Source organism: Cajanus cajan, chromosome 3 (genome assembly GCF_000230855.2).
Source record: "Cajanus cajan strain Asha chromosome 3, NIPB_CcT2T_4, whole genome shotgun sequence".
NCBI classification, from domain to species: domain Eukaryota; kingdom Viridiplantae; phylum Streptophyta; class Magnoliopsida; order Fabales; family Fabaceae; genus Cajanus; species Cajanus cajan.
The window spans coordinates 75,380,446-75,394,951 of record NC_138519.1 but is presented as its reverse complement, the minus strand read 5'-3'; the positions used below and the strand labels follow the sequence as shown (position 1 = coordinate 75,394,951).

Genomic DNA, 14,506 nt, shown 5'->3' with positions numbered 1-14,506 from the left:
GATTGTGAGGGAGGAAGAGCAGAAATGATTGACATGGATAGATATTGAAATGAATGATTTAAAATAAAATGGCGGTATATTGTTAAATTAAATTAAATTAAAAAAAAAAAAGAGGATATTTGTGAAGTTAAAATATCTATTAAAGAGGGAGTGAGTGTAGTAGGTGGATAGAAGCATAAATATTAAATAATAAATTAGAGAGTGTGAATGGGACTTTTTGCTTTGCGCTTTTCGCCACGTCAAGCGTCAAGCCCACTCACCGACCCACTTAAGGGAGGACGCCACGTGTACAAACCTGAAAGTGATAGACATCGTTTTTGCACCACCTCTTTTTCTTCTCCTCCTCTTTTTTAAATCAAAAAATTTCTAACCACATCTTTTTTTAGGATTTTGCTTTTTTTTTTAAATCAAAATGATTTAGATGCCCAAACTTAATGTTAGGTGCTTTTATTAATTAGGTTTTATCGCCGCCTTGTCTCAACAATTTGCCAATTTTCCACTCAATTTTTTAATTTCTACATTTTATTATTTGAAGTTTAAAATTTTGTAAATTTTATCATTATGTTAGCTAACCCTTTAATATTATTAGTTTATTACTTACCTAATATATTATCCGTTAATGTAGTATGTTAATCACTAACATATGTTAATAATAAATGTAGTTATGTAAATTAATGTCGTGTTAGGTTCACCTAAATTATTCTAACCTAAACAAAATAATAGATTTTTTGGTCAAATTTGAGAAGTCATGTTGTTGAGGATCGGTATCTAAATTGGTTGTTGATCTAGATGGATTAAAAAGATAAAGTTAATGATTTGATAGAGTCATGTCACTTAAACTACTTGTTTATGTTGTACGAGATCTCCTCGCTGAAATGTGTAACAATATTTATAATTATTGTGTTATGCATATGATGTAGTCATTGAGTTGTGTTGTTCATATGCGATGTTGACTTGTGATGAGATGTGTTGTTGTGTTGCAACTTGAGATATTGATGTTGTGTTGTTCAAGTTGATAATATGTTATATTTGAAAGTGGTAGTTGTTGTTGATATGTGTTGAACAAGTTGAGTCATTATAGGGATAAAGTAGTTGTTGTTTTTTTTTTCCATACTCTCTATGTTGATTATTTCAAACACTAACTTACCTTTTCATATTTTCATGTGGTTGGACTACGATGATCATACGTGGTAAGAGAGCAAAATAAAGATGTTATTAAGATAGAGTTCCTTTTGAGGTTGTCCTTATGTTGGCAGTGTTGATCTTTTAGAGTTACTCTTATATAGAGATATCAGTTGTATTTAGTAGGTTTGACTGAGTATTAATATCATTATTTGTATCTGAATTACTATATATCTTTATGTGCTTGTACAAAATTTTATGTTTCTAGTTGTTACTAAAGTTCTCACATGTATATATTAGTATCTATTTTTCATAATCATTATAGGTATTTAGTTGTGTATGTTGACCGTTGCCAGTTTTGAACCTTTAAGTGTAAGGACTTGGCTAGTCATTATATCAATGGACATAGACTTCAAAATGCATATGCATGTGGCTCCAATAAAAACGCATTGATTTGTTGCTTGCCCAAAGGCATGCAAAAAGTAGTACGAGAGAACATGTTGAATCACACCCTCATTATACTCTACACTATGAGGAGATACATCAGTGGCTCATTGAGACAACTTTGTTGTGCAAGTTCCACCCCATGCACATAAGCAGGCGAAATTGGGGTTCTCATTCCCAATTGTCCCCAAAGTCACGAATCTCCAAGCTTTTACACAATGAAGACCTTCCCTGACAACGTATTCCATATTGTATCCATCAAAAACATTTATGTATATGATGCATATCACACAAGACTCGATGCAATATCATATTATTTCAACACATATTCAATGATTTGTCCATTTGTCATCGCATGATCTTCATAAGATCCACATACATCAATTTGCCAATACCAATTCACATTATTTAATCATACATAACTCACAATCACATAAATACATACTCAACACATATATCTTTTCTTGAATAAAGTAACCAACACATGCATTAATCACCAATCACAATTATCTCACAAGAGTCACATGTTCATAGTTCAAACACACAATGTCCACAATATCATGTGATAACATCTCAATATAGAATCATTATGAAATCTTATAATCACATGTTAATACCTCAACCATATTCACTAAGAAATCAACACCAAACTAAGTGTTTACATTAATAACTTAAGTAGTCTAGCACATTATTGATAACACACATTAATCACTTAGGTATCACTATCACAAAAATATTGCAATTCGTTAACAACAATCTCACTTCATAGCTTATTCATAATTTTTTTCTCTCATAATTTTTCTTTCTTAAACATTGATATAGGTACCTCAAATTATTCATAAGATTAAACAATTCAAAGGTAAAGTCATTTAACATCATCATTCACAAACTACATTTTCATAACTTAGTCTTCTATGACCTCGTGTTGTCCAAACATGATATCTAGAATTGTATACATGTTTTCAAGTTGATCTTAAGTTTTTTTTTAGAAATCTAAGACAATTATATACAACTTCTATGTTGACTTCAAAAGTTAATTTTGTCATCTACCATTTTTAAAAAGTTACAAAACTATAGCATATCAACCTAAATTTGAAATCTTGACCTTCACTCATTAATTTGATCATAATTAAAGTTCTAGACCTCATTTTTAGGTAATTCCAATGGTATTTGAAAGCTAACATCTAGGGTTACAACTTTCATGAAGTCCATAAAAGTAAAATTGACAAGTTACTAGCTTAAGTGAGCTAGCTATTAGCTTAAGCAAGGTCATCTCACTCGAAGCGAGCTAAAAATTCGCTTAGAGTAAGTCTAAGATTGGTTGAGCAAGCTACATCAGTTCAAAACCCAATATTATTCTATTCATAGGTTACTGGCCTTCCCTACACCATTCCTTAACACTTTCAATTCAAATCCAATCAATAAGATGTCAAATTACAATCTATTACTATACAATTTAGTCATAAATTACTCAAATCCACATGCTCATTTCAATTATCCTATATTAACTGAATACATTCATTTTCTAGGATTCTCACAAGAATCCATGAACAATCCAAAATCAACAAGATTAGTAATTACATACAATTAAACACACATATACCAATCACCAACATCAATTAGAAAACTAGAAAATCACATATAACATAGAATTACAAAGTCATGAGTATGAATTATGATTGCTCTCTCGTATAATGCAAACAATAGAGGTCAATTTTACTATCCAACATATATCACATGCTTAAAGTGAGACTACTCACTCTCTCCCTTAAGACACTAGATGCAGGCGTGGATCTCTAGGGTGACTTCCAACGGTTTTTAGTTTTCCCAATTCTTCAAAACATGAAAACATAAAAAGAAAGATAATGAGAAGCATAAAAACATAGACTGACGTAATCCCTCATAAAGTCCCTAATTTGCATTTAACCCATTAGTTAATAAAATAATCCACGGTTATATTTTCCTTCCCTTTAATTAATTAAAGCTTGTAAATAATATACAATATAAACATATTTCTCCCAACACAACTATAAATAAAATAAAATACATAAAACTATTATAATAAAAATAAATATTTTTCTCCAAATACTTCTTATAACAAAATAACTTCACAAATCTTTCTTTATTTGATTAAAAACACTCATAATTATTTTAAAAACCTCTAAATATATGTATAAAACTCATTTAATTAATTAAAATATCCTTTTAATAATTTTAAAAAACTTAAGGTATTACAAATGTGTCATATTAACCGTTGATAAGCCACATCAAAAATTAATTAACATAAAAAATGATTAGCAATATCATACATTTTGGTGTAAAAAAAACAATATCATATAGTCAATTAATTAAATATAAAATATTAAAATTAGATAGAAAAATATATAAATTTAAAAAAACACGTGACAATTTTTTAAATAAAACGTGAGTAAAAAAGATATAATTAAAAATATTAGTAATTAACATCACTATAATGTTAGATTTTTATTTTTATTTACTGTTGTGTAATTACTCGACCATAACAAGGTCAATCTTGGGAGTTGATTCGAATTACAATACTATTATATTATGTTATAAATATTTATATAAAAAAACTCATATTTATCATTTTATCTAGGACTCATAAAATATCAACATCAATACTGTATATGTGTGATGAGTGTAGCAACATGTAATTTGTTAATCTCATTTGGATAGTTTAGGTAAAATAATGAATATCAGTACTTAACTATAATATGAAAATTATTATTAAATAGTTAAATAAAAGATCATAACACCTTATATTATTAGATAAAAATAATTTTGGTGGCACAAAATAAGATAATTAAGGAAAAATTCATATATTCACTTTATTTAAATATTTTTTTAATCCTTTAAATTGATGATACATTTGTTTTTGGGTCCTTTAAATTACCAATAATATATTTGAAAGAAGTAAATAAGATAGTTATGTACATTAAATTTAATGTGATCATTTTACTAACATGAAAATTAATATGTAAATTTTGTAGGATAATATTTGATGGATTTCTTAATAAAATTTAAAATATAAAAGTTAAAATAATAATTTTTGAAATACAAGAATTAAAAAGATTAATCTCAAAATTGTGAAATTAAAAAATTATTTTAAAATTTAAAAACTAAAAATATATTTAAATGACACCATTAAACACATTTACTTTTAATAATGACATAACAATTAATTATATCTTTTAATTGTGTCATGTCACTATAAATATATTTATTTTTAACGTGACATGACATAATTAAAAAATATAATTGATTGTTAGTATGAAAAATTTTTACAATAATAATGTATAGTTGATTAACTTTAAACTTATATAGATAAGGTTCCGCGAGTGGGAGGCATTGGTGCGTCTAAGGGACAGAGACAAGAGGGAGTCTGACTAATAACGATATCGTATCAACTGCATTATTGCTACAAGATTTTTGGATGTTGACTCATGCTACCTCCCCTATATATTTACCAACAATTCTCATCATTTATCTACTTCAATCGTGAATCAATATTAATTTACGTCCTTTTCATTCCATTTTATATGTCCATTTAAATGCTTAACAAACTTTAGTAAACACTTTAGAATAAAGTAGTAAAGTTTAAGGTTTATAAGGTATTTACAATTTATAATTATAAATAGATAAAACTTATGATAAATAAATAATTTAAAGATTTACATATATTTTTAATCTTCATAGAATCAGTGGATTTTGATTTTATTTCAATAAAAAAATTATTATTAATTTTTCATCTTTTTAAAATTTATAAATATTGATTTTAGTTCTTGTGAAATGAATAAATTTTGATTTTGATTTTGTAAAATATTTTTCTTTAATTTTCACTTCTTTAAAATTTAAAGTCACTATTTTTATTGTCTTTAATAGTCATTTCAAAATAATCAAATAATAGATATTTTAAACACTTATACAAATTTTTAAGGATATCAAATATTGATCTTAAATCACTAATAATCGTAAATAACACTTAAGATTATTATTTAATCATTTAATAAACAAAAGTAGTTAAAAATATTTATATAAAATATAAGGACTAAAAATCACAATTCTAATTTTAGAGAGATGAAAAAAATATATAAAAACTATAATCAAAACTAATTAATGTTGTAGGAGTTAAAAATATATTTAAATTTATTTTAATTATAAAAATTAATTATAATTAAGATTTATAATAAATAAATATTTAGAAATGTTAAACATCAAGCGGGTGGACATCAATCCTATCACATACTTAGACTTGATTGATTACAATTCTTGCCAACTAAACATCTTAACAACATTGATAATTAACCATTAGTACATTTTATTAAATTAATGACATTGTCAATTACAATAACTTTTAGTATGTCTAACTAAATTAATGAAAACTTATATCTCACTCACAATAAGTAGAGACAAAAACAATGCATTAGACAAAGTGGAGCTTTGAGACCAACTTTATGCTTAGAATTCAGCGTTGGTAAGAACAATTTATGCATAGAATTCTTTGTTGATATTAAATAATGATGTATGCGTAATAATTTGTATAACATTATTCATTGTGTTTATTTATCCCGATCACATAATTTATTATAGAAAAAATAAAAAATAAAAATGATGTTGTATAACATTTCTCATCGACATTCTAGACAATTCACAACGATCAAATGGAATGTAGCATGCAAGACAAAAGCCATAGACGGAGACTTATGTAAGAAGCACAACCAGTTATCTTTTTGAGCAAGAGATTTCATGTATAACACCAACCATCTGCAAAAGATGATGTCCCACATTGGACAAGTTAAAAGTCATGGTAGTCCATATTTTCATTGACTTTCTCCCTTCTCCATTTGCATCAAACTTTTGCAATCTACAATAGTACATCGTCGTCATATTCAAAATTTTCAATTTCTCACCATTAACTTTTGATTCTCTCAATTAATATAGTTTTGTAGACTTTGGGATTTCAAGGTTTTGGATAACTACAGCAAAAGTTTGGGAAATCAATATTCATGAAGAAGGTCAATCTTCTTACTAAAACTTTGGTATACAAGAAATAAATATTTAATACATCAATGCTAACAAAAATAGTCAAATTAATTAGTTTTAATTAATAATATCATATTTTAAAATTTTATTTCAAATATACTCTTATAATAATAATAATAATTACATAGTGTAAATAGTAATTATATTTATAAAAAAAAAAAAACAAGTAATAAACTATCATCTAATCACAAATCACCAATTGTTACATATCATTCTAATAGCAATATTTAATTAGTTGACGGTCTAAAGTACAAAATATTTTACACTATGGTGTACGACTAGTAAGTTTTATATTTAATAACACTACTCATAAATTAAAGAATACTTATTTTTGTAACCAATTAGTATAATTTATATCGCTAGTAGTCTAATAAATACATTCACGGCAAAGTTGAAGAGAAACATTAGTGCATTACTTGGAGTCTGTTTAGACTTTAGATATAAGTTAAAAGATTTTTTTTAAAAAAGTTCTACTAAAAGAAACTTTTTACTTTTAGTAAAAAAATTCTTAAAAATAATTATATATTTGTATCTATACAAATAATCTTTAAAAGAGAAGTCTTAAAAAGAGAGAGAGAGAGAAGGAATGAACAAAACACGCGAAATGTTAATGTATGTTTTAGGCTTTTAAAGTACAAAATTTCATTGCAAAAAAATAAATTTAATCCAAAACAGATAAAGTATGAATCAAATGTCAAAGTCTATCAGTCAAATTTTATAAACAACTTTAAACTGTAACACTTACAGAGAACAGAAATTTATGAACCACGTCTACTTGTTACAATTAATTACTATAAAAATTTGAGTCCTCATAGGTTATTCGTTATCGGTTGAAATAATGCTACATCAAAGTGGCTTCAACAGCTCATCTAAAATAACAGCAATTTACCATGCACTTCGTGTCTGCAGATCCCTAATATTCTCTACTTATAATCAGCAGAATATGTTTGACAGGATAATGTTGTCAATTCAACTGTGCAAAATAATCCAAGTAATCATTGGTGTAGAAGATAATGAATTGTTCCACCAAAACTTTCCACCATTTCAGCCTAAAGATCTTTAAAGATGGTTGAATGCCAAATGTATGATTTACTTGATAATTAGCAGCAGCTATCATTCAACTGAAACTTCAATCTGGTTCTGGCCAATTGCATCTCGCACATCATATATAACTGTCAAGTGAAAATGTCTTCAGTAATTTAGCAAGGTCATAAGACTTGAAATCTTTTCCATAACATAGGCTTAGATCCAGGGCTGTTTTTCCATCCTGAAATATGACGAACCAACCAATGAAGTTCTAGTGTAAGGGAAAAGAATAAACCCTTGTTGACTACTATGAAAGGAAGCAGTCAACTTCATAAATTTCTGTCTATAGCAATACAAACTTGAAACCAAAGGAAAAAGAGGTAGACACTTTACAACAGTATTTTCAATAGACTAGCAGTATAGCCCAAAAGAATTAAAAATAAATAAATAAATAACGAAAAAAGAATAGGCCATCAAACAATGCTAAGAATAAAAAGGAATGATAATAACAAATGTTCACCCTGATGCATTTAAATCATTTATAACTGCAATGTCTATTGTGGAATGTACAACAAAGTTACCTTATTTTTCCTTGTCTTATCAGCACCATTGACCAACAAAATTTTTGCTATATCTCTATTTCTACTTTGAATGGCAAGGTGCAAGGGGGTCCAACCTTCCTGAAAGATTTTTAAAATTGCAAAAACATAACACAGACAATATGTAAAATTGAAGAACATCTAAACAAATAAACACAAGCTTGTGTTTAAACAAAATGCTAACATTATCTTCAACATTGACATCGGCCTTGTACTTGATCAATAATTTCACAGTCATCTTGGCACCAACTTGAACTGCATAATGAAGTGGAGTAGCTCCATCCTACCATAGGAATATAGATAAAGACATACAAAGCACACTTCAGAATACAGCCAACAATTTATGACAGTTGTATACAGAATGCTTCCTCACCTTATCCTTAACATGAGGACTTGCACCTCTCCGTAAAAGATGGCTAATCACAGCTTCTTTTTTAGCTATAATTGCCTTGTGAAGTGCAGTAAGAGATTCCTGTTTAATCAAAATAATGATATTCAAGTCAAAGCAAATAATATGCATAAATTGACATACTTGTATGCCAAATATAAACAAACTCACCTTATCAGGTAAATCAATATCAATACCATTTTGAAGAAGCTTATCCACACAACTCATCTGCATTGATAGCACAAGAGTGTGCAATGGGCTCCATTTTGCCTAAACATATGAATAGAAGAGCTTAAAAGTAGATAAGAAAGTGGGCACTAGAAGAGACAGATGCAGAGTCACAGACATACAGTTGATATTTTTTCCAAGTTAGGAGTAATATTCTGTCGCAATATTGCTCTTTCTTCAGGTTCCAAAAGCTGTTCAACCTCTGCAATAATGAAATTATCTTCTTATGGTAGTGGATTGTTGTCCAGGGTCAAAAGATATTCTCCAATCTACTTGTGAAACTTCTTTCAGCACATTTCTATATGTTGAACATATTCCACAATCAGGAAGTTGTTCAACCATATCGAAAGTGATAACTACAACCACTAAAGAGGGAGAAAACATAAAGCAATGGTTTAAAAACTGATTTATCATTAAATCAGTAGGGTTAGCAGTTCACAGCCAGAGCAGTTCAACTAATTTAGATGACATTTAGCAGTTAAACTGGATCAAATGAGAAAACATTAAAAATAATTAATACATGCACAAAATGATCCCTGAAAAGCTAAGGTTGTTTTCTCCTTCCTGTGTTGCTATTACCATAAAAAAGAAAGTGTTTCAGTGTGACAAAAAAGAGGAGGAAAAAATCTTTTAAGGAGAAGAAAACAACAGTTAGGATCAGGCATGCCTAAACTGTGGACACTTTTATTTTAGCAAGGACAGAAGGACCTAATGAAGCTTTGAGGTTTAGTTAGCAAATGAACCATAACTTTGGCTTTAAAGTCTCAAACTTTGGCGCTTTTAAAATTTACTGAGCCTGTTCTAATAAACTGGTCATGCTTTTACCCAGTCCAATCTCAAGTCTCACATTTTGGTCAATCCAGTTCAGGTGCTTGGACGGTTGAAACTCCAACTGATTGGCCTGTCCAGGACCAATCTAGTTTTCAAAATCGTGTTATGGTTCCAAAAGTGATAAAGCAACAAGAACAAAAAAATGTACCTTTCTTAATAAGTTCTTCATAGTTGTCCCCTGAAGTTATATTAACATTAGTAACAACTGAAGTCTTCATCCCTTCCTCCTCTAAATCACTTTCAAATCCAATGTTCTCATCTTCAACTTCCTCAAATTCTTCATCATCACACTCACTGTCACTGCCAGTATCTGGTTCTTCCCAAGTTCCTATTTCTTGTTCGGTTTTAAAATAAGATAAATCTTGGCTAAATTTCATAGCACCAGTACTCCTAACTTTATAATTATACCTAGCAAAAGAGAGACCGAGTTTTCTTTTGTTTGTATTTCTGTATATTTTATAAAAACCAGCTCCCAATTTGGAGTCCATGCCAGATTCAGTATTGGTTGTAGACCGTGGAATAAATTGATTAGTCAGAACAGATACTTTAGCCCAAGAACCCATTTCTGTTTCCCTGAAATGGAGACAAGAAGCAGCAACAAAACAAAGCAAACAAGTTACATATAGTTGTAACCAAGGTTGTCAAACTCGAGAGTCTACATAAACTTGTGGAGTTCCATAGACTTGACTCATAAATATTAAAAAAAAAAACTATTAATGACATACACGCATAACATAATACTCTTAAAACATCTATTTGAACCACACAATAAAGCAAAGTAGCAAACTAAAATGGTAAGGATTATGGTATATTAGTACTAAATAAGATTAAAATACATAAATGATCAAATTATATATAAATTCGAAAAACAGAAGTTCCCAAGGTCAAAATACTTCAAAAAAGAGTCGATTTCTTCAAATCATTTGTCATAGTAAAAAACCAACAAATGGGAGGCAAAACTAAATTTTATATATGTTATTTCAGCAAATTTCACTCTGCCAAGGCTGCTTATCTTGTTATTGCAAAGGGTGCATCAAATGCATAAAAAAAAATGTAAAACAACAAGATAAGCAGCCTTTGCAATAACAAGACAAGCAGCCTTGGCAAAGTGAAGTTTGCTGAAATAACAGATATAAAACTTATGCTGAATCATATAAATAAAATATTCATATTACATGGGTAGGCAACACAACACACATCAAGTGTGTACTTCAGCAGTGGAAAAGAACAGAAATCAGTAGAACTCTTGGTAGCAACAGGTAGAAGGGAAGGAGAAAACATCAAATTGGTGTTTTACATACCAACCCTTTGATTTCAGTTACCCTTAATTCTTCAATACCTTTCTCTCTTCTCAATTTCATTTTAAGTGAATCTTGGTAGCATTGTGTTTGTTTAACAGCTCCACATTCTCAATAAACTACCTGCGCTACTCAGTCGAGTGTGGACATTGTTGAGTGGGGACAGATGTGTCGACATATATTAGTGAAATTTTTGCAATTTCTCATCATGGTGCCCTTCCAGGTGATTGTTATCTGTGTGCCCACGCTACATGATGATTGTCAAACTCTTGAGTTAATGATACAAGCCTGAACTAAGGAGGAGTTTCCCACTCGGAAAAGACGCCCCCACTTGACTTAAGGATTACTTATCTTGAGAATTGTCAAGCCAGAAGCCCAATTGACCTTGATGTTATTGTTGCTTAATTTCTTTGTAATTCCATGAAACCTCTGTGCTAGTGGGCTCACTGTCCATTAGGTTTCCTAGGGTTAATAGGTATTTATTGTCCCTGTATGGAACTTTATGGAGGTAATGAAAGATTGCAGTTTTTCTTCATAGATAATATTTCCTATCTTCTTAGGTTAATAGAAGTTTAGCCTTTATCATGTGGCGCCTTTATTGACCCTCATGCCCCCCAAACACAACAAGGATCTGGAAGAGGCTATGGGCCTTGACAGACCATTTGAACAAAATCACCCAGCAACATGAACAACAGTTGGACCAACTTCAAGCTGTGATGGCACATTGCATGATGCCTTCACAGGTACTACCGCCACCCTTATTGACAAGGTTCAAGCCCTTTCCATTCCCACACCACCAGGTGGTCTCCAATTTAACACACCTCCACTGGTGTCCAACTCCACTTTTACAACCCCTGACCAACCTACAAACACTACCCATCTTCCCAGTTTTAGCCCCTTTCCATCACCAACCTGGCCCCTCCCACAACCCGTTCTCATCTCACCCTTTTTTCCCAAGCTCGAAATACAAACCGGGAATGAGTTAATACTATTTTAAACTATTTTATGGATAAACTCTTATAAACTCGGCAGTCAAGATGCGAGTCAATGAGTATGGAATTAAATGTAGTTTTGCCTCCCATTACCCCCATAGCGTTGGTGTTTTACTATGACAAATGATTTGAAGAAATCAACTCTTTTTTGAAATATTTTCAAGGAACTTATGTTTTTTTACGTATTTATATATAATTTGATCATTTATGTAGTTTAATCTTATTTGGTACTAATATACAATAACCCTTATCATTTTAGTTTCCTACTTTGCTTTATTTGTGTAAACTCATATAAGGCAACCAATTGAGCTTTAAGATTCCAACGAGATGAAAACATACATCTTACGGAAATCAAGCCAAATAAGCTATCGTACTACTTCAAAGTCCACACCGCACAGTACATACACATACTTTCTGATCAATCTTTCTAAATAACAACATAAACCACAAGCGGAAGTTCAACCGTTCTTCGATAATAACTTCTAACTGTTTGCTTGCAAACCCAACAAAACATTTCCACTCCCTAATGATTGCTAAAGCTTATAATAATAGAGTCTAATTCGAGGAACGTCACAGCTATGAGTATGGATTAAACGCGAAAAAAATGGGAAAAAGAGGAAGGAGGAGAAGGAAAAAGAACCTGCGGATCGTGGAGAAACGTTGCGAAGTTGGAGTGAGGGTTTTTGAGGCTGAAAATGGGAAATAGGGGATTAGAGTTTTGATATGAAAATGTGGGAAAAGGAAAAGCGGGAACATATACAGTGGGGGTGAGTAACGTTCACTTGCTGCTCTGGTCACGTCTCTTTATCACTACGATTCTCGAACCTTCGGAGGCAAACCTGTCGTTTCGATGTGTAGAGAGAGAGTTGTGTTGTGTTTTGTAACGAATGTGAAACAGGAAAACAGCAACTCTACTAAACATTGTACAAAATTTTTGGAAAATCTACGATATAACTATACATCATATGATTTATGACTGAATTAATAAATTAAAAAAAAAACTTAAATTTTACTTAATTATCTTCACCTTTCCTTCTACTTCTCTATTGTTAGTCCTTTTTCGTATCTCTAACTTCACAATTGCATAAACATCTTCGTTATCCTCATCATCATCACTCTTGTCTTTTTTTATTCATAATTGTTTCTTTTCTAATTCTTTAAGGAACTTCAAAAACTAGCTCTAACAAAAAAAAGTGAAGTTTATTATTAAAATAACAAAACATCTCCTGTAATCTTAAGTCAATTAACACAATTTAAATACATATTTAAATATTCACAATACATATACTTTCAACACTATACTTCATATGATTTAACTGTAGTTAAATAATCGATATATATCATCCTAAATTAATACATAAGAGATTAAAGTCATATAACAACATAAATCATATGAGTAATTCAATCTAAAAATCCCATGTTTAACACTTTAATGATTAACTTTTTTATAATAATTTTCTTATGTAACTTAACAATGTAAATTTCATTTTAATATTTATAATAATATATAAGAAAAATATATCAACAAGTTGTTGGTTTGAATGATATTAGACTCAATTTCTTTAAACAATATCTTGAATTTGAGTTGTGTATAAAGAAAATATGATTGGAGGAAAGATCTCACTAAAGATAAGTAATTAAATTCTTTGATAAAAATTAATGATCAATGAAAATAGTAGATATTCGTATCAATAACATGGTTAAAATATAGGGTTAATCATCCATACACTGTCTGTGTAAAGTTCTATACACCGGTAACCAATCATATCTTTTAAAGTTGCTTATTTTATTATTATTTCATTAAATAAGCAACTGACATGACACTATTAAAAGATATGATTGGTTACCAGTGTAAAAAAACTTTACACTGACAGTGTATAGATGATTAACTCTAATATATATATATATATATATATATATCGTTAATGTTTTTTTTTCAAAGAAAATTATATTTTTATTTTATTTTATTTTTAAAAAAAGTTAATTTATTGTTTTTTACGGAAGCATATAATAGTTTTTAGGTTAAAACCTCTTTTGGTCCCTGATAATACTTTTTTGTTTCAATTTAGTCCCACTTTAATTTTAAGTCTCAATTTGGTCCCCAATAATTTAAATCATTGTAATTTGGGACTTCCGTCCAAATGATTTAAACAGGGTTAACTCCTGCTAACGTGAATGCCAGGTGGATGCCACGTAGATGCATAGGTGGATGCCAAATGTCATGAATACACCTGGAACCAGAACGGCCCGTTCTGCATGCACATGTTATGTGTTAATTTTGCAACTGGAATGGGCCGTTCCAAATGCAAATTTAACACAACATGAGTGCAGCAGAACAGGCCGTTCTGAATCCAGAACGGGCCGTTCTGAATTCAGAACAGTCCGTTCCAGAACGCCAACTTTATGCTTTTTATTATATATTTTTTTTATCATATCTATATTAATAAAAATATAATAAATAAAAATACAATAAATTAATATTCATTTATGAATAAAACTAAAAAAAAAATCAAA

At 29.7% G+C, this 14,506-nt stretch overlaps 1 protein-coding gene across 3 annotated transcripts; it reads right to left on the bottom strand.

Moving 5' to 3' along the window:
- Window positions 1-7,313: 7,313 nt before the first annotated feature.
- On the bottom strand, window positions 7,314-12,927 carry EMB506 (Ankyrin repeat family protein). 3 transcript variants are annotated; one of them, XM_020360376.3, is made up of 9 exons: window positions 12,753-12,926; window positions 12,633-12,681; window positions 9,851-10,275; window positions 8,994-9,073; window positions 8,815-8,913; window positions 8,629-8,727; window positions 8,440-8,538; window positions 8,238-8,336; window positions 7,314-7,897 (listed from the first exon to the last, which is right to left on the bottom strand). In XM_020360376.3, the coding sequence occupies exons 3-9, from the start codon at window positions 10,263-10,265 to the stop codon at window positions 7,793-7,795; spliced, it is 996 nt and encodes a 331-aa protein (XP_020215965.1). In that variant the 5' UTR covers window positions 10,266-10,275; window positions 12,633-12,681; window positions 12,753-12,926; the 3' UTR covers window positions 7,314-7,792. The 3 variants fall into 3 exon arrangements, with proteins under 3 accessions (XP_020215965.1, XP_020215972.1, XP_020215957.1); XM_020360383.3 differs by having other exon boundaries at window positions 12,775-12,919; XM_020360368.3 differs by having other exon boundaries at window positions 12,633-12,927.
- Between the last annotated feature and the right edge of the window lie 1,579 nt (window positions 12,928-14,506).

Bases quoted from the DNA above. Each gene is read 5' to 3' on its own strand.
- EMB506 (XM_020360368.3), bottom strand. From the start codon at position 12,748: ATGTTCCCGCTTTTCCTTTTCCCACATTTTCATATCAAAACTCTAATC. The intron at 9,074-9,850 runs GTACATTTTTTT...TCATTATTGCAG, and splicing joins TGAAGAACTTATTAAGAAAG to AGGTTGAACAGCTTTTGGAA. The intron at 8,337-8,439 runs GTTAGCATTTTG...AAAATCTTTCAG, and splicing joins ATGTCAATGTTGAAGATAAT to GAAGGTTGGACCCCCTTGCA.